The 18,943-nt window shown below is 47.6% G+C and overlaps 1 protein-coding gene and 1 long non-coding RNA gene across 10 annotated transcripts; both read right to left on the bottom strand.

Annotated features, from left to right (window-relative positions):
• Positions 1-7,951: 7,951 nt before the first annotated feature.
• LOC123180105 (MDIS1-interacting receptor like kinase 2) lies at positions 7,952-11,842 on the bottom strand. 9 transcript variants are annotated; one of them, XM_044592064.1, is made up of 4 exons: positions 11,540-11,842; positions 10,489-11,447; positions 8,635-10,376; positions 7,952-8,528 (listed from the first exon to the last, which is right to left on the bottom strand). In XM_044592064.1, exons 3-4 carry the CDS (start codon positions 9,755-9,757, stop codon positions 8,149-8,151), a joined length of 1,503 nt encoding a protein of 500 aa, XP_044447999.1. In that variant the 5' UTR covers positions 9,758-10,376; positions 10,489-11,447; positions 11,540-11,842; the 3' UTR covers positions 7,952-8,148. The 9 variants fall into 9 exon arrangements, with proteins under 9 accessions (XP_044447999.1, XP_044448001.1, XP_044448003.1 ...); XM_044592066.1 differs by having other exon boundaries at positions 8,635-11,241; positions 11,328-11,447; XM_044592068.1 differs by having other exon boundaries at positions 11,328-11,447.
• Positions 11,843-12,578: 736 nt separating this feature from the next.
• On the bottom strand, positions 12,579-14,363 carry LOC123180103 (uncharacterized). Its single transcript, XR_006490722.1, has 2 exons — positions 14,129-14,363; positions 12,579-13,991 (listed from the first exon to the last, which is right to left on the bottom strand). It is a non-coding gene; the product is annotated as an uncharacterized lncRNA (long non-coding RNA).
• Between the last annotated feature and the right edge of the window lie 4,580 nt (positions 14,364-18,943).

Below are 18,943 nucleotides of genomic sequence, written 5' to 3'. Positions count from 1 at the left end.
CCCGTTGAAAACTTAACCTATATTGTCATCAATCACCAAAAAGGGGGAGATTGTAAGTGCATCTAGTGCCCCTTAGTGATTTTGGTGTATTGAAGACTTATAGGTTAAGGGACTAATGCGTTTGTGAGTGTACACAGGTCTATAAGTCTATGAGGAGTTTGATAATTACAGAGATAGTCGACCCCTAAAAATGAAGTTCTTCGACTAAAGACTTTGGTATTCTCAAGACTTTGTGAAGACTTTGAGAGTGAAGAAATTGGTGTAACCTTGAAGACTTGGTATTCATTTGAGGAACATGAAGCGTGAAGACTTTTGTTTTCGTAGTTTCATTTTCTCTTTCTTGAGTCATAGGAAACACCGTACTGTTAAAGGGTGTCGAGGAAATACTAAGGAAAAATTTCCAAGTGATGCTCAACTCAAAATCCTACACCTACCAATCCCTTCGAGTGAAGCCATTGGAAATCTCATACAGTTCAGTCATATTCTTCAGTGACAGAGACGAAGTTCTTCTGGTCTCTGAGGAATTTGTTCTGACTGAGGAGTTAGGAATTCGCCAGTGCGGATTGCCTACACTGTGAGGAACATGATAGCCCTGAGGAATTAGACAGTCAAAATTCCGACCGTTGCCGTGCTACGCGCCAGCTGTCCCAAAATATCTTCCCACCTAACGGTCATATCATTGAAGGGCATTTATGTCTTATCATGTCGGGCTGCTCCCTAGGCTATAAATAGCCGCCCCCTACAACCACTAGCTGGTTGGCTGCTCCGAGAGAAACTGACACTTGTCATTTGAGAGCATCCCATCCTCCGAGGACTTTGAGCGAAAATCATCAAGTGAGGAAAACCCAAACACCTACAAACCCAAAGTGATTGAGCATCACTAAAGAGATTGATCCTGCGTGGATCCGACGCTTGTTACCTTTGAAGACTGTGCTTCTTCCAGACGGTTAGGCGTCATGGTCTAGAGCATCCAAGAGGAATTATGGATCGCCGAGTGACCGAGTTTGTGAAGGTTCAGAAGTCACCTGAAGACTTACCACGAGTGATTGGGCAAGGTCTGTGTGACCTTAGCTCAAGGGGAATACGGTGAGTACTAAGTGTCCTGGACTGCGTGTTCAGGACTGGGTGTCCGGGACTGTGTGCCCTCGGGTTTAAATACCTAGCCGCCCTAACCAGACGTACAACTGAGACAGCAGTTGGAACTGTTCTACCAAATCATTGTCTTCACCAAGCCAACTGGTTCTATTTCCTCAACTCTTTCATTTCCTCATAACTGTGTTGTGCACTTGTTCATATCTGTGTTTGAAGACTTTGACTGAAGACTTTCTCATTTTCCTCAGTTCAATTTCTTCAGTCTGTTTGTCTTCATCCTGTGTTATCCTGTGTTTACGCTTTCTGTACTCTGTGCTTGTCTTCATTTCATCATGATGACCATGCTTGTGTTCTGCTATGCATACTTTTGAGTACTTATTCCGCTGCAAGTAGTTCTTCGCTAAGGAATTTCCTCACTGGCAAATTCCTCAGTGAAGGATTCATAAAAATCGCCTATTCACCCCCCCCCCCTCTAGTCGATATAATGCACTTTCAGCCCCTCAGAGGATTACTTTCCATAGTAACAAGTGACAATAAATTTCGGCACACTATATAAATTTTTCCTTACCAAAGGCGCTTCACTCCCCGGCAACGGCGCCAGAAAAGAGATGACCCACAAGTATAGGGGATCTATCGTAGTCCTTTCGATAAGTAAGAGTGTCGAACCCAACGAGGAGCAGAAGGAAATGATAAGCGGTTTTCAGCAAGGTATTCTCTGCAAGCACTGAAATTATAGGTAACAGATAGTTTTGTGATAAGATAATTTGTAACGAGCAACAAGTAACAAAAGTAAATAAAGTGCAGCAAGGTGGCCCAATTCTTTTTGTAGCAAAGGACAAACCTGGACAAACTCTTATATAAGGAAAAGCGCTCCCGAGGACACATGGGAATTATCGTCAAGCTAGTTTTCATCACGTTCATATGATTCGCGTTCGGTACTTTAATAATTTGATATGTGGGTGGACCGGTGCTTGGGTGCTATCCTTACATGGACAAGCATCCCACTTATGATTAACCTCTATTGCAAGCATTCGCAACTACAATAAAAGTATTAAGGTAAATCTAACCATAGCATGAAACATATGGATCCAAATCAGCCCCTTACGAAGCAATGCATAAACTAGGGTTTAAGCTTCTGTCACTCTAGCAACCCATCATCTACTTATTACTTCCCAGTGCTTTCCTCTAGGCCCAAATAATGGTGAAGTGTCATGTAGTCGACGTTCACATAACACCACTAGAGGATAGACAACATACATCTCATCAAAATATCGAACGAATACCAAATTCACATGACTACTAATAGCAAGACTTCTCCCATGTCCTCAGGAACAAACGTAACTACTCACAAAGCATATTCATCTTCATAATCAGAGGGGTATTAATATGCATATAGGATCTGAACATATGATCTTCCACCAAATAAACCAACTAGCATCAACTACAAGGAGTAATCAACACTACTAGCAACCTACAGGTACCAATCCCGGACTTGGAGACAGGAATTGGATACAAGAGATGAACTAGGGTTTGAGAGGAGATGGTGCTGGTGAATATGTTTATGGAGATTGCCCTCTCCCGATGAGAGGAGCGTTGGTGATGACGATGGCGATGATTTCCCCCTCCCGGAGGAAAGTATCCCCGGCAGAACAGCTCTGCCGGAGCCCTAGATTGGTTCCGCCAAGGTTCCGCCTCGTGGCGGCGGAGTCTCGTCCCGAAAGCTTGCTTATGATTTTTCTTCAGGCGAAATACTTCATATAGCAGAAGATGGGCACCGGAGGGCCAACAGGGGGCCCACGAGGCAGGGGGGCGCGCCCAAGGGGGTAGGGCGCGCCCCCCACCCTCGTGGACAGGTGGAGGCCCCCCTGACGTATTTCTTCCGCTCAATATTTTTTATTATTTCCCAAAATAACTTTCGTGGAGTTTCAGGACTTTTGGAGTTGTGCAGAATAGGTCTCTAATATTTGCTCCTTTTCCAACCCAGAATTCCAGCTGCCGGAATTCTACCTCCTTATGTAAACCTTGTAAAATAAGAGAGAGTAGGCATAAGTATTGTGACATAATGTGTAATAACAGCCCATAATGCAATAAATATCGATATAAAAGCATGATGCAAAATGGACGTATCAAGGTGGAGGTGAAGGCATGAGTTCAGGCTTTCACTCCGCTGGTTGCTTTTCATGCCAAGCCAAAACCCCTCTGTTAGATAAGCCGGGGCCCACAGTCTCCTCTTCTTATACATCCGTCTCAACCATGTTACAGTTTTTTCCGACTGCCATCTTTTGGAAAATGCGTGCCATCTCTCCTTAGACGTGGCCGTGGACGTGCTGTAGTACAGAAGAGTTCGGAACTCCTTCAAGGACTTGTGACTGAGGTGAATCTTCATATTTTTTTCTATATGCCATGTACATATACGGTGCCACACGTCTGGCAAGACTTCGCGAATTGCCTTGATCATCGCAGCGTCGGCGTCTGTGATAACACTCTTAGGCATCTTTTGACACATGGACCTCAAAAAAGTCTGCAGAAGCCACACGTATGTCTCCTCGGTCTCGTCCGAAACTATGGCACAACCAGAAACAGTGGTCTTCCGGTGATTGTTAAGACCAACAAAAGGTATGAATGGCATACCATAGCGGTTCATCTTGTATGTGCTGTCAAATACAAGCACGTCGCCGAAGTCCTCATAGTCATGACGAGACTGGGAGTCGCACCAGAACATCCTATTCAAATGTCCTTCTTTATCTAGCTTGTACTCGAAAAATAAGCTAGGATCCCTCTGTTTCCTATTGGCCATGATGCCTATGGCTGTGGCAGCATCACCTTTTGAAAGAAGCTTCCTCTTCTCCTTGGCACAAAGGTTGTATATTTCACGCTTGGTAAAACCAACACCGCCGTACCATACATGTTTGCTGATGAAGCAATCCATCATGTCGTGAATTCTAATCCCTGCAGCTCCCATGGACATTATCTCATGCTTCTGGTACTCTTTGATTTTTCTGTGGGACCAAAGAAAAGGTACCTCGTCCGGTCCTGCCAACATATGGCTATGCTTGTCCTCAAAACTTTCAACATACCAAACCCCACACTTTTGGTCAAGCTTGACGGTCAGGTGCGCTTCGCAAAAGCAGCGTGTCTCGGCTCTGAGCCTACGGCTGTGTCCTTCCTCGGTTAGCAACTTGCTGTTACGTTTCCCTTGTCTGGAACAAACAAGCCGCCTATAACGCATATGACGTGACTCGGTTTTGCTAACCTGACCTTATTCTTTCTAATGCTGAAACCATTATCTCTAGCATAGCTGTTGTAGAAATCATACGCAGCATCGTGAGACGTAAAGGTCATTTCCATTATCTGCATGAACATATCCCTCTTATCATCTGCACTGGCAGTATCTTGGACATTCTTTGCCCCATCATCTTGTGTCACCTACACAATCAAACCACAGCCATGAAAACAGTTTTCTATGGTTTAACATTACTTCCATAGAACATTGATTACACACATACCTCACTCATGATGACCGACGACTGGGACTCCCCAGAATCAGGTGCATCTAATGATTCGTCGTTAAGGCCTGTCTCCGCGTCGGATTCACCGTAATAGTCGTACGCATTATGACATTAGGAAATGAACTGAAAAATACAACACAAATACATAATTACTTATCATATAATATTCCAGAAGAAATTCAATTTGCATGCCAACAAAAATTTTCACTTACGTACCTGACTAATGTAATCTTCATTCGAGAGCTCCGAGTTGTTTTCCTGATCATCATCAAGCTCATCGATCTATAAATTTTCAACACAAAGATTTAATGTTGTCGGATGCCACCAAAAAATTACAACATGACAATGCCACTCACACTAAGATCGTCCCATTCGTTCTCATTCTCTGACCGATCTTCACGATCTGAATTTTCATCATCTGACCAATCTTCTATCCAGTCTTTCATCAGTTCTGCAAACTCCATGTCTACCATGATATCAGTTAACTCCTCGTCCGCCATTCCCTACAACCAATAATATGTATCATCACATGTGCAAACATTATCAATGATGAAATATACAACACATAGCACACGATCACGGATGTTATGTAAACAACCGCAACCGAGGCCGTTCAGATCTGCCAAACTTAGTAGGAAGATGGCCACGGCACCCGTCGTGATCACTTTCAATCGCGAGGAACTGCACGATCTCAAAACCTAGCTAGATCTGTGATTACCTCTGCCGCCGGATACCTAGGTTAGCCGCCACATCAAATAACGATACTGGTGGTGCGCACAGCCGACGGCAACCGACGCTACGTGAACCCAGATCACGAGGAGCAGCACTACCGGAACAAGATCCACGATCGCATGCGCCGCCGGGTAGCTAGGTTACCCGCCCCGCTAGGTTAACCACTACCACTGGTGGCGGCTGTTCGTTCGATGTTGCCGCGAGCGAGACTAGAGGGGGGACGCGGGATGCGGTACCTGTGCGCGCTCGTTGGAGCTTCACGACGTTGTCGCTCCCGCTGTCCGACGAGATCGCCGGCGACGAGATAGCCGCCGCTGGAGATCTACTACGTGACTTGTGGAGCTGCGTCAATGCTCGCGAGATTGATGGAGCTGCGTGAATGATTGGATTCGGCAGGTCTTACGTGGACGTGGGGTCGTGTGATGTTTTTTTTTCGGACCAGGGTACTGTACGTATACGGTCTGGGTTATACAGGGCTAGACAGGGCTTGGATCTGGGCTACGGCGGGCCAGAAAAAAAATAAACTCGCGGGGACAAAAATACCCCTCCGAAATTAGGTTAGGGGGAGCACCGGAGCAGGCTCCTGTTCTTTAATGTTCAAAGTCAAGTAGTATGTCATATGGTTTTCCTGATGTTTGGTTCATACAAGTTGCTAAATTGAGTATGTTTGGATAGGCCAAAGACCGGCGTTTCTTCATGTGGTTGGACAGGTACTTGGACATGGTCGAGGAAATTTGGATGATAAATGCGCTCATATTCAGCAATGCAGCTGCTTGTAATGTGTCGCAATAAATGCAGCAACGCAGTGATGCTTCGAGGGCTGAAATTGTTGCTACGAGTGCTCAAATTGATGCTATTAGGGTTGAGAATGCAGCACTGGATCGACGTATCGAAAAGTTGGCCGCCCAAAAAGAAGCTTCAGATTTTAGTCATTTAGTGTGCCTTCTTTTTGCCGTTCTTCTTCCAGTGTTTCTACTGAAACTAGTGAAGTAGAATCTCTGTCTAAAAATTGTGGTCACCGTCCTGTCCTGCCCCTCCTCTGCTCGCTTCTGTCGAATTGGACTAAAAATGTCAGGCTGGTTGGTTGGTTCTGTTGAGCTATGTAGAGCTTTGAAAAAAAATTGCAAGTTTGCCAAGGGGAAAGATCTTCATTTCGCATCACATTTTTTGCTCGGGTTTTCGAAATGATTTAAGTAACTTGACAGGCCATATATATGCTCGAAAGGCAAAGGAAACAAGGGCATATGATCTACCGCGAACAAAATTAGGGCATATGATCAATGGCTGAACTCATGATGACACGATCAATGACCCCGGAGGTTGCCTCGATGCCGTCCTTTTCCCAGATGGCTTTGGGCAAAGATAAACACAATGTAAAAATAAACAACAAACTATCTGGTTACATACTCTCAACATCAAGAACAGGTTAGTCACAGAACTATCATCCAAACACCCCCACCAAATGTCAGTCAACCAAAATAGAGCAAGCAGGTACTTAGGCTAATTTTCCAGATTGGAAATGTCCCTTCATTTATGAACAAAATCCTTGCAAATTTATCCCTTGGTATTTTTTTTTGCGGCTCCGTTGGTACTGAACAGTTTAAAGTTCAAACAATGATGAATCTGATCCAAATCAGCTGAAAACAAAGAATGTTCAAATGTTCATAGGGTAAAATCATTGGCTTAAGCAGAGCCAGCACATGCATCCAACAAAAAGCGAGTTTCATGGATGCAATGACCACTGCATCATAAGCATGTTGATCGCCCGCAGAACACGGCTACTTTCGGGCATTGTTCCACCGTACCAATGGTACATTTGACAGGCAACTCACCATTCAGCGCCCTCATCGCGACCATCAGCTTCGAGCAGATACTGATGAAACATATATAGCGCCGCCAATGAATGGTACTGCCAAACTGCAAACTGCACATGATCCTGTTCTGTCTATTTCTGCCAGTAGAGCTCCTTCACTGTGTGACCACGCATCTCCTCGCTATCCTCTGCTAGCAGCACCACCGCCCCGCATTACAGGTCCACCTCCATACAAAATGTGTTCTTAAAAAGGAAACGAAAAGAACAGAAAAGATGAAGATCCAGTATTCAGAGACTGCAACCATACATAAAATATTTCCAGGAACTCTAAGCTCAGAGCATTGCCCGCACATAGACAAGGATGGAAATTAACTTCAGTTATGACCAAAATATTCTTCCTTCCATGTTGGGCACTACATTCAGAGTTCAGTCAGCAGCTTAAGCACCCTCTGGAGTGTGAGAGCTTCAGGTCCAAGACCTTCACTGGCTAATGCGAATAAATCATTATGAGAAAAGAAAAGACAAGAGACTAAAACCGGTTGAACTTGAGATCTGGTACTGATACATTATTGCAAGTAAAGCCTAAATATATCAGTAAAGATGACCAATGTGTAAGTGGGATCGTGACAGCTAAAAAGCTTCGGTTGTTTCAGGTTTTTGTTAAAAATTCAGCCTGTTGCATAAGTTTCCAGTAAGACAGACGGTATCTATTCCTCCTTTTTTTTAAAGTGACAGTTACAAACATTAAACATATGAAAAAAGGGTGATTCCACCTACTTCAGGTGAATGAAGAGGGCCAGATAAGGGGAATGCATATTATTTCATCCAACAGTTTTGCCAAACCATGCGATTTTCAATACTGAAATTACAAGTAACAATACCAAGTCAACGTACAAAGGATGTATTTTCCTGCTATCCATCCTTCTGTCTCGAAGTCAACACAGAAATAAAATATACAGTCCAAATATATAATTTCCAACACAGGAGACTAGCTATATAGCTTCATATATTCTTTATGGTGCCACAATACTCATGCAACCCTTGAAGACTGATTTCAGGAAGGGGTCTGAGCATGAGCCCTGGGTGGTTTCTATTTGTTAGTGGGTGATATACCTGCTGCATTGTTGGCCGAGCTTTGGGGTTGACTTGCAGGCAAGCAAAGGCCACCAAGGCAACCAAAATGACATCCTTCTCCTCCTCGACGGTGGACGGTGCTGCGACGCGTCGATCCAGGGTATCCTTGAACTTCCCTTGCTGCTCTGTTCGGCAAAAGAACGGAAGGAGGAGATCGCCTGGGTGCTTTCCCATTAAAACTTCCAGCGCAACCACACCAAAGCTGTACACGTCGCACTTCTCAGTCAAAACCATGGTAGATGACAGCTCTGTAATATGAAACAAAATCAGTTTTATATCAGATCAGAAACTTTACTTCTCTCTTTCTGAATACATTTCTAAAAGAATAAAAATGGATTAAGCACATGTCAGTACCAGGAGCTATGTAGCCACATGTGCCTGCAAAAATAGTGCTCCAGCTTGAGTAGCCATGCTTCAGTTTCCTCGCCATGCCGAAGTCCGAAACATAAGCCTTATAATCGATGTCCAGAAGAATGTTGCTGCTTTTTATGTCGCGGTGCACGATTGGATCGCCGCAGTCATGGTGCAAGTAGGAGAGAGCTTGAGCTACGTCTGTCACAACAGCAACTCTCCTGGGCCAATCCAGCTTCTTCGCAAGCCCTTGCTCGTGCATAATGGATGACAAGCTTCCCCTCTCGATAAGATCATACACGAGGAATTTGCACTGGGAGTGGGAACAGAAGCCATACAGCTTAACGATGCATCGGTGCCTGTTTTTTGTCAACACTTCAATCTCGGCGTGAAATGTTCCCTCGTCGCTGTATTCTTCCACTGAGTGAAGGAGCTTGACGGCAAAGGTAATCCCGCCTTCAAGATGAACTCTGAAGACAGATCCGTATCCTCCAACACCAATGCAATATTTCTCATCGAAATTTTCTGTTGCGCTGAGGATGTCTTCGAACGCGATCTTCCCATCAAAATTCCATATGGAAAGTATATCTCCAGACTTGCTTTTGGTTGTGCTTTTTACATACTTTCTTCTCCAACAGACGACCATGATGCTTACTATTGAGAGGCAAGCAAAGGAAAAGGGTGCAAAAAGAGCAAGAAGTACCATACTTGGATGTTTCCTATTTTGGTGATCCACGTCGAGCTTCGGTGTATCACATGGAGTTAAGCCATACAAATTGCCGCATAAGTACGTATTATGGTCAAGTGAGATCATGGCAGCAGCGATAAATGGAACACTGCCATCCAAATTATTATATGATAAATTCAGTTCCAACAGTTGGTAAAAATAAGAGAAAGTCACTGGGATGGCACTGCTTAAATTGTTTTTACTCAAATCGAGCTCATATAAGTTGGCAAGATATCCAATTTCTTGTGGTATCTGTCCTGTCAATAAGTTGTCTGACACGAGTAACGACGATAAAAACTGACATTGTCCTATCTGAGGTGGAATGCTTCCTGAAAATTGATTTCTACTTAGATCCAGATATGAGAGAAGAACAAGAGATCCTAACTCTGGTGGTAACATTCCATTAAGCTGATTGGACTTGAGTGATAGTGTTGTAAGAGAGATTAATTTTGAGAATGTCGAAGGGATGGAACCATTTATTCGATTGTTGGAAAGATCCAAGAACTCTAAACTTGTTAGATTTCCTGTGCTACCAATGGAACCCGTGATCCGATTGTTGGAAAGATCCAGAAATTCTAAACTTGTTAGATTTGCTATGCTACCAATGGAACCCGTGATCTGATTGTTGGAAAGATCCAGATGTGAGAGAATAATAAGAGATCCAAATTGTGACGGTAATAGGCCCTTAAGCTGATTGTATCCAAGTGCCAGTGTTGTTAGAGAGGCTAATTTCAAAATGGCGAAGGGAAGGAACCATTTATTTGATTGTTGGAAAGATCTAAGTATCGTAAACTCATCAAATTTCCTATGCTTCGAATTGATCTTTTGGACAAAATATTATGTGAGAGATCAAGAGAGGTTAGTTTAGTACAACTACCTATGGATGGCGGGATGGGTCCATCAAGAAGATTGAAGGATAGATCTAAGAGCGCGAGCTTGGCAAGAGCGCCAATACTTGATGGAATTACGCCCCAGAGAGAGTTGCTACTGAGGTCCAGACTGACAAGATGGGGTAAATCTGCAAAAAAGTGGAGAGGCTCATTAAATTCCCGAGTGTTCTTACTGTAGTAGGCATGGTAGAAATAAATTGTAGTAAGAGAGATCGATGGAGGTTTGTTTAGTACAATTACATAAGGACGTTGGGATAGATCCTTGCAGGTCATTGGCAGACAGATCCAAGTGAGTGAGCTTGGCAAGAGTACCAATGCTTGATGGGATTGGTCCCGAGAGATGGTTGTAACTGAGATTCAGATATACAAGATGATGCAAGTCTGCAAAATGGAGCCTGTCCAGCCTGCCATCAAGGACACATAGCGGAAGCGAAATGTTGGACACAACTAAGGCAGCATCACCGGCATTGCTGCAGGCAACGCCGGTCCAGTTACAGGGGCTGGTTCCCTTTGTCCATGAGTCCAGACGATAGGTCCCTCTTCTATATAGGCCAGCTTTCCATTGGAGAAGTGCCTCTGCTTGCCGATCTAGTCATAGTGACGGATGCGTTGCATTTGAGGTACTCCTACAAGAAAGGCATGGCAAGGCAAGCAGGAGCAGCAGCAGCTCCAAGGCAAGGAGAAGGCTCATGTTGTGCAGGACTAGTTCATAGGTGAAGCTTGAAACAAACATTACATACATAGATATATAGCCCTGATGCCGTTTATTGTTGAAAATGAAGTGATTACACCTCTGCCTGCCTGTACGAAACGCCTCTGCCTGCCTGCCAGGATTACACAAGGAAACGCGTGCACGAAAGAAAGTCATATGACTTCCACACAGGCATGTACAGTATCATTGACTGAAGAAGAATCTGAAGTCTGAAACACCGCGTAGCTGTTCATCAGTGAGTGAATGAAGAGTGTTGAGGACCGACAGTCCCCGAGTACAGTCTGCTGGCCCAGCAGAAACAAGATGAACATTCGTAGCAGATATATTTGACCAGATGCAAGACTCGCAGGCTTTAGATTCATCGAACCTTGCAAACCACGCCGTGCCGCTAGTACGGATAGAATTTTCTTCTTGCTGCTCCTTCCTGCAATCCTTCAGAAGTAGTTGGTGATGTGGAGCGCCAAACGTTGACTGACCGAAAGCTGTACTGTAATTAGCGTTGAATCAACTTAAACTTATTACGAGAATGCTACTTGATTGAATTCGAGCGAGCTGCAACTGCGTACTTGCAATGCTTACCTGGTCTCGTGCCCGACCTCTGCGCCTCCCACCCATTCCAGGTCCTCCGACGGTCGAGAGGGAGGAGGTCGTTGGACAAGGCGAAAGGCGTCGAGCTGATGCGGCTTGGATTGGCTATTCGAGCGGCGGCCGGGGGAGCTCGCGCACGCGGTGGCGCATCGAGGACAAAGGGCCGGGTGACGGCGCAGGAGATGCGGAGGCCGGCGGCGCTATTCATGGATGAGGCCGCAGCCCGCAGGGGAAGAAGAGGCATCCTACGGTCGGTCAGTGGTGGGGAAGGGGAGGAAGATACACATGGACCGGGGCCGCTATTCATGCGTGAGGTGCTAGAGTCATGACATATGGGTCCCTGCTGCAGAGATAATAACTCTATTATCGCACTTGCTATTTAACAACTAGTAACTGAAAAAAAAATCGGCAGTCAGTAGATTTTGAGCATGTATGGTTGAGAGCACCGCCCCAAGACGAGACGGGGCAAGGTGGTCGGAGCGTCCTCGGCGAGGCCGAGCCAGGACCTCGTCGCATACGGGGCAAACGTGGTTGGCCCTCCTATCGCAGGCGAAGAATGAAGATTGAACGATGCAGGTGAGCCTTTTTGTTTTCGCCACCGCTTAGGTTAGATAGTCGTTGAGCTCGAGACAGGGGCTCACACAGGAACAAACCATGAGGAGGCGAGGAGGGGGAGGGGGAGACAGGTAGTAAGAAAAGTAATGTTGTGCGGGGGAGCGAAGAAGAAGGTCAATCGTTGGATTTCAATCCAACGCTCGGAGGAAATCAGTTGGAAGTTAACATGTATATGCAGCCTCTAACTTTATGGGTTGAAATGATATTTTGGCAAGGAAATGTGGCAAAACAGAACTGGATAATTTTCTTCAGTTACTCTGTTTTACTTCTCCCTTTAATCATCCCTACTCCCCTTCTCACACCCTATACCTTTATACTTTTATGTATCATCCAGATTCATCTTTTATTGACATAAGACAGTACAAATAATCAAACTACCAAGTAAAACAGGCTGAACGGTCAGATCCACCAGCAAAATTATTTTGACGAAAAAGGGTTTCCCCCCGTTTTATTAGATTATAAAGCATTGGCCAAAGAGAGCCAGCACCCACCATACAACGATCATTACAACAGGAAAGAAAAGAAAAGAAAACGGCAAAGATACAAGACATCGGAGGAGCCGCTAACAATGTTTGAATGCACCAAGAGCTGGAACATCAAGACCCTCGGCTAACACGGTCCTGCAATCGATATGACCAAGACAAGGTAGCAACCCGCCGTTAGAGGAAAATCACGCTCCATCAACTCCCATAAGGCCACCGTCGTTGTTCCGTCATCCGTGTCTGCCTCCAAAGAAGGCCCCCTGCCCTCTCGTCCTGGATCGGAGGACGCCGCACCATCGGCAGGCAGAGCCACTCACCCCCGAGCTCGTACGACCTGGACCAACAGGTAATAAGGGAGAGGACGGCAGCACGACAACCTCCTCTTGCAAAGCAGCACCCTGTACATCACCACACCTCCGGCAAGGACCGACGTCAACCGCAAGCAGCCGAGCAGAGCATCTCTGTAGAGTCCGGTAGGCCCCCACCAACTTCGAAGCCCCAACCAACACTCCACAGTCCCAAGGTGGCACCTTAAAGAAGAAAAAGGCCGCCGGAGCGCCATCGCCACCCAATCCAGAGATTTTGGGTTTTTACCCGGGACTTGGAGGTGGAGGGCAGGGTAGGATCTCGATGTCGCCTACAGGAAGGGGAACGACGCCCTCGGCGCCGCCGGCATCATGGTGGCAGCAGCCAGCCAAGGGATTCCCCCAATCCAAAGCTCTTTGACCCCATCCCCAACCAGCCACTGGATGGAAGAACCAGCAACGACAGTCGAGGCAGGAGAGGAAATTGAGGAAGAAGGCCACCAGCAGAGATCCGCTCCACGGACCGACGAGGAGGCCCAGAGAGCACGCGCCCCGCTCGCCACCGGCATGCCACCCGCGCGGCCAAGGCGGCGCCCCTCCGCGCCGCGCCCACCATCCGCCGCTGGATAGGGGGCGCCACCCCGACCGTGGCCTCCGCCACGCCTCCATGCGCACCAGGAGCAGAGCACCACCACCAGGGAGCCCTTCACACCGCCGCCAAACACCGACCCTGTCGCCACAGCCTACCGCAGCGTCGTTGCGCCCTCCGCCAGCATAGCGCCGCCGCCCGACCTCACCAGCCTGCGTTGGCCGCCATCGGGCAGGGGAAGAACGGCCCCGCCACCGCCGACGCCGACTGGGCTTCGCCCGTCCGCGCGAGCCGGCGGCGGCGAGGGATGGGAGGGAGGGGAGAGGGGAGTGCTTGCGGCAGCTAGGGTTTCCCCTCCGGGTTGCTCACGGGAGGGGGAGGAGGGGCTTTCCAAGATCTGCCCCGTCTTCTCTTTTTTCCATCCAGCAAAATTACTTTCGATCCAACCATCACTGAAGTTAAACCAAATAGCATGAAACACATAGGATTTACATAAAAGTATGTTGCTAACTGAAAGTTAAGTGCTCAAACACATATGAGCGAGGAAAACTAGATTGGAGGGAGGTTTTGCTTTCGTTGCCATGCTTACAGTGATTGGTTTCTCTTTGGCTTCTATACGAAATCACACTCGTCGGACCTATAAAAAATTGTGAAGTAAGGGACTGCTAAAGATGAGGCGATTGAAAAAGAGTCACATTTCCATGAGATTCTCTTTAAATCATTGGGTATCAATTCAATTGCTGCATTTTCTCCCCTAGCCATGGTTTATCTTCTTCCTCCCCAAGTCGTTGTTGGTTCTTCTTACCTAACAATACCAGTCAACCCCGCCCCTCAGCCCATCCCACACCATCTCCACCGTCACATGTGACCGGTGAGCATTGTAGTGTGCCACCTCATCATCCCGTCTTGCTCGAGCTTCCACCTTTGTCGTGCCTCCGTCAACCCCGGCCATCCCTCTATACCGCCATGATGTTTGGTGTCAGCGACCTCCACGCACATGAATCTGTCAAACCTCTGCCTTGCTTATGTCTGCAACGGCACAGTCGGCTGTGTTATTGTCGGATTTGGCTCCCTCCTGGCGAGACCGATTGGCCACGGCCACCGGGCGAAATCGACTGATCCATACTACATTTTCAAACAACTGTAAGTAGCAAATCTGATGAAGAAAAAGAAGAACAAAATCTAAAAAAATGCTTTGAGGAAAGTTTTGACGAGAAGAGACAAGTGAGGCAGATTATTTGGATGATAGGTGGTGGGGAGGCTATCAAAGTATCGGTGTACGTTGGATCCGCTGACAGGGCGTTGGCCCTAGGGAGCTAAAAGAAAACAGGGAAACATAAAATGTTCGAACCAACTTTATTAATTTTAAATTTCTGATACGCGAGTACCAGTATTGACATGTGAAATGAAGGCGCTGTGCTACTGTGGCAATTTTGCAATTTCCTTCAACATTTTCTTTTCCCTCCAGACCGACCGAACCATCCCTGTTCGTCTTCAGCGGCGTGGCAGGGCGACTAAGAAAAAGGGTTTCCCCCCGCGGCGTGGCAGGGCGACTCTAGCAGCTCCGACGAAGCGGTGACTCCAGCCATGAGCCATCCCACAAGCGGCCCGGCTACTCCAACCTTACAGTACTGTATCACCACGGGCGCGTAGACCTTGGACCCGGCGGCAACTCTTGCAAGCACGAGTGCTGCACCTCTCCGGCGACTAGGTGAACGATTCTACCAGTCGATTTCGTCTATCCTTTCGATTTTGCTCAAAATTGGCTAGCTCCATTATCCCCAACTTTCCCTTGGTCTCTGTCCCCGGCCATAGCAGCGAGCGGCATGCCACAGGGAAGCTCCAACTCAGCGTCTCAATCCCGGCCGGCGTGCCGTGCACCGAGGGATGATGAGGCATATAATCAAGAAGGCAAACGAAAGAAGTGTTGAACAATTCTGTAAATTAACTATGATCAAGGAAACTGCATTTTGAATTAACCAACTTAAGATGACAATCTGAAGCAATCTATAATCTACTTCAATTATCACATGATAGCAGAAGAACTCATCTAGCAATGCTAGTGACCAAATCAGTCTATTCTTAAACATGGCAGGAAGCCAACAAAACAATGGGATACTAACTGAATGTTACCTTAACAGAAACGCAGGTGTTGAAGTGGAAGCCTGACGAAGCTAGAGAGGCGGAAGTGGTGATGCAGATCAGCGAGCAGCGTGCAGAGACACTTCCCAGAACATTGATTGCTCCGGCACCCGTGCAGGTCAGCAAGCCGGAGGAGGAACGGAGATTACTGCTCTCCCCGTCCTGCAGCACAACAGGAAAGGGATGGCGAGGCTCCGACGGTGAAACAGAGAAGAACTAAGGTGAGTGCTTTTTCTGTGCGTCTTCCAATCTGGGACGTCTCCCTTTTATAGACTCGAACCAGCAATCAACCCTAAATCAACGAACTGCCTAAACTTCAGGATCCGCCCCATGAAGTTTCTCCCACGCACTCCTCCTCCTGCGGCGACTACTTGTGCAAGTTTATCCACCAGAGAATTCCTGCGGCCGCCATGGTACCGTTGATGAGATGGACTTCAGTTTGTACTCCCTCCGTTTCTTTTTACTCCGTATATAAGATTTGGTCAAAATCAAACTACACAAAGTTTGACTTAATTTATATAAAAAAATATGAACATCTACAATACTAAAACTATATAGTATGAAAATACATTTCATAATGCATCTAATAATATTGATTTCATATTGTGAATGTTTATATTATTTTTTTAATATGGTAGCTAGAACAGTTTTGTATGTAGCTGCTCAGGGGCTCATAACTTTCTAAAAAGAGCCGCACTGCAAAACAGACAGGGGAGGCGACCCGCTCCCATCCCCGCAACCCTAGCCGCCGCCGCCTCCCCCTGCCCGTCGCCGGAGGGATCCGGCCGCCCTCGCCGGCGCGCGGCCCAGATCCGGCCCTCCCTCCCCCCGCCCTTCCTCCCCCCCTCCTTCCGCCCTCGCGCCGCCTCCCCGGGAGGCGGCCGGGGCGGCCCCCGCGCCGCTGCACTCGGCCTCGCTCCGCTCTTCCTCTCCCTTGCCGTCGCCGGCGGGCGCCCCCGGCTCCGGCCCGGGGGGTGCCGGCGGCGGCAGGATCTCCTATCCCCGCGCGCGCGTCCTCCTGGCCCAAGGCAGGGGGGCGGCGGAGGTGTCGCTCGGCTTGGCGGCGGTCCGGTGACCCGGCGGGGTGGCCGGCGGCAGACATGGTGGCGGCGCTGCTCCTTGGCGGCGGGGCGGCGTGGTGGTGCTGGGTGGCCGACGTCGCGCCCCCGGCCCAGATCTGGGCCCGGCGGGCCCCATCTGGGTCCTAGCGGGCCGACCCCCCGGCAAGGCCTCGTTGTCTGCGGCGCGGTGAGGAGGAGGAGCGGCTCGGATATGGGGCGTCGGCGCCGATGGTGTGCCCGCAACAGCGCGAAGGCGGGAGCTTTACGGGCCCACGAGGGCTCGGCCGGGCTTGTGGGCCCACAGGCCTGGTGTGCTCCTGCTATTGCATCCGGACGGCTACCGTCGCAGACGGTGGAGGTGGGGCCCTCCCGCGTGCCGACGGTGTTGATGCCCTAGTCCCGGCTCTGATCCTTCGCCGCACTGTCCTCATTTTGCGGTGCCGTGGTGAGACGGCGTGGGGGCCTCATGACCGCGTTGGCGCAGGGTGGTGGTTGGTTTGGTGGATGGATCCGGAGCGCCCGAGGTGCGGGTTGGGATCGGGGGAAACCCCTGTCGGCGTGGCCGACACCGGCGCGGTGGCGCCTGTGGGTGCCACCTGACCTTCCGGGAGGGCGTCGGGGGCTACCCTGCCTCTCGCCTCGTCGTGTACCAGGGGAAACCCTTGGCAGCAGCGTAGTCATCATCGCGATCCTTCTTGGAGGTGTTGATAGGTGCCGGCGCTTCGGAGTCTTGGAGCCTAGGGGTAGATTCCGGTGGGCGCAGCGATCGCGAGGCTTCTTCGTTTTTGTTGATCCGCCGTTGTCGGCATTTATTTCTTTTGCTCTTTCTCTGTCTTTTTTTTTGGCGTGTCTGTGTTGCTTCCGTCCCAGCACCTATCCCTGTATGGTTCGGTTGGTTGCTTTATATACAAAACGGGGGAAACCCTTTTTGTATATTTTTAATATAAAGTTAGTCAAACTCTACAAAATTTGACTTTGACCAAACCTTATATGCGGATTAAAAAGAAACAGAGGGAGTATCAATCAAACAGACCAGAATTCAGTCCTGCTAGAAACGGAATCGGTTGACACCAGGGTCAGACCTCGACTCACCCGTTTGCACATTCCCGACCTGTAACTCTGTTTGTGAATGCTGACAGCAGAACTGTACTGAAACAAGGTTTGAGACTTTGTGTTCCATTTACATATGACAGTACCATCATGACAATTTCCTTATGAAAATATAGTGTGTAAATGTCACTGCAATAAAGCTCTGTAATCGCACTATATTTCCAACAAGAAGGGCAATCATCTATGGTGAATTAAATTAGGTTACATATGATCAATGGTTGAACTTACATGAGCATATGATCAAATCTCCCTGGAGGCTGCCTTGCCGCCGCGTCCTTCTCCCAGATGGCTCTCGGCAAAGATAAGCGCAGTGTCAAAATAAACAAAAGACAGCATACTCTCAACAGCAAAAACTAGTTAATCACTGAATTATCATCCAAACATTCCCACAAAATGGCAAGATCAATGCAAATCCTTCCATATCTATCTCATTCAAACATGGGCGTAATGATGGCCCTGGTCCAAGCCAGCTGAGAACAAAGCAGACAAGAGCTGGCAGAATGTCCATCGGTAAAAATTACTGCAGAGTGTAAAATAACCCGCAGTACAGTTCCACCATACATAAAATGTTTACAGGAATGGTAAGCTCAGAGTATTGCACACACATAGAAATGGTGGAAATTAACTTCTGTCAACTTCAGATACCTGCAGCTATAGCATGATTCAGCGTGAAATTGAAGCCGCGCAGAGTGATTTTGAGTTCATCTTTTATCACAAAGGAAGCTGCTTGGTGCTTTCGCTATACCTCTCAACATACTTGATCAGTAAAGCAGATATTCATGAACAAGTTCTGAGTTCTATGCGCATATGTACATGGGCTCCTCACATTGTAAATTGTAGGCTGAAAAGCTTTGGTTGCTTCAAGTTCTGTCCGCTAAACATCCAGCCTGTTGCGTAAGTTCCCACTAGAATATACTGTGCTGTGTATATTCCCATTCAAAAAGTATTGATGCATGAATCCACTTTTGACAATTACAAACATAACCATCTAGAAAAAGAAGAAGGTGATTCTGCCTAATTCAGCTGAATGAAGAGACAAAGATGTGGAATGCATATATCTTCATCCAACATTTTTGCCAAACCTTGCGAAT

This window comes from Triticum aestivum, chromosome 1D (assembly GCF_018294505.1).
Source record: "Triticum aestivum cultivar Chinese Spring chromosome 1D, IWGSC CS RefSeq v2.1, whole genome shotgun sequence".
Taxonomy (NCBI): Eukaryota; Viridiplantae; Streptophyta; class Magnoliopsida; order Poales; family Poaceae; genus Triticum; species Triticum aestivum.
The sequence above is the reverse complement of the archived record's forward strand: the minus strand, read 5'-3'. Positions and strand labels throughout refer to the sequence as shown.

Excerpts from the sequence above, each read along its gene's own strand:
- LOC123180105 (XM_044592062.1), bottom strand. The coding sequence starts at position 9,757 with ATGTTACCACCAGAGTTAGGATCTCTTGTTCTTCTCTCATATCTGGAT. Across the intron at positions 8,529-8,634 it reads ATGTGGCTACATAGCTCCTG|AGCTGTCATCTACCATGGTT; the intron begins GTACTGACATGT and ends TTCATATTACAG.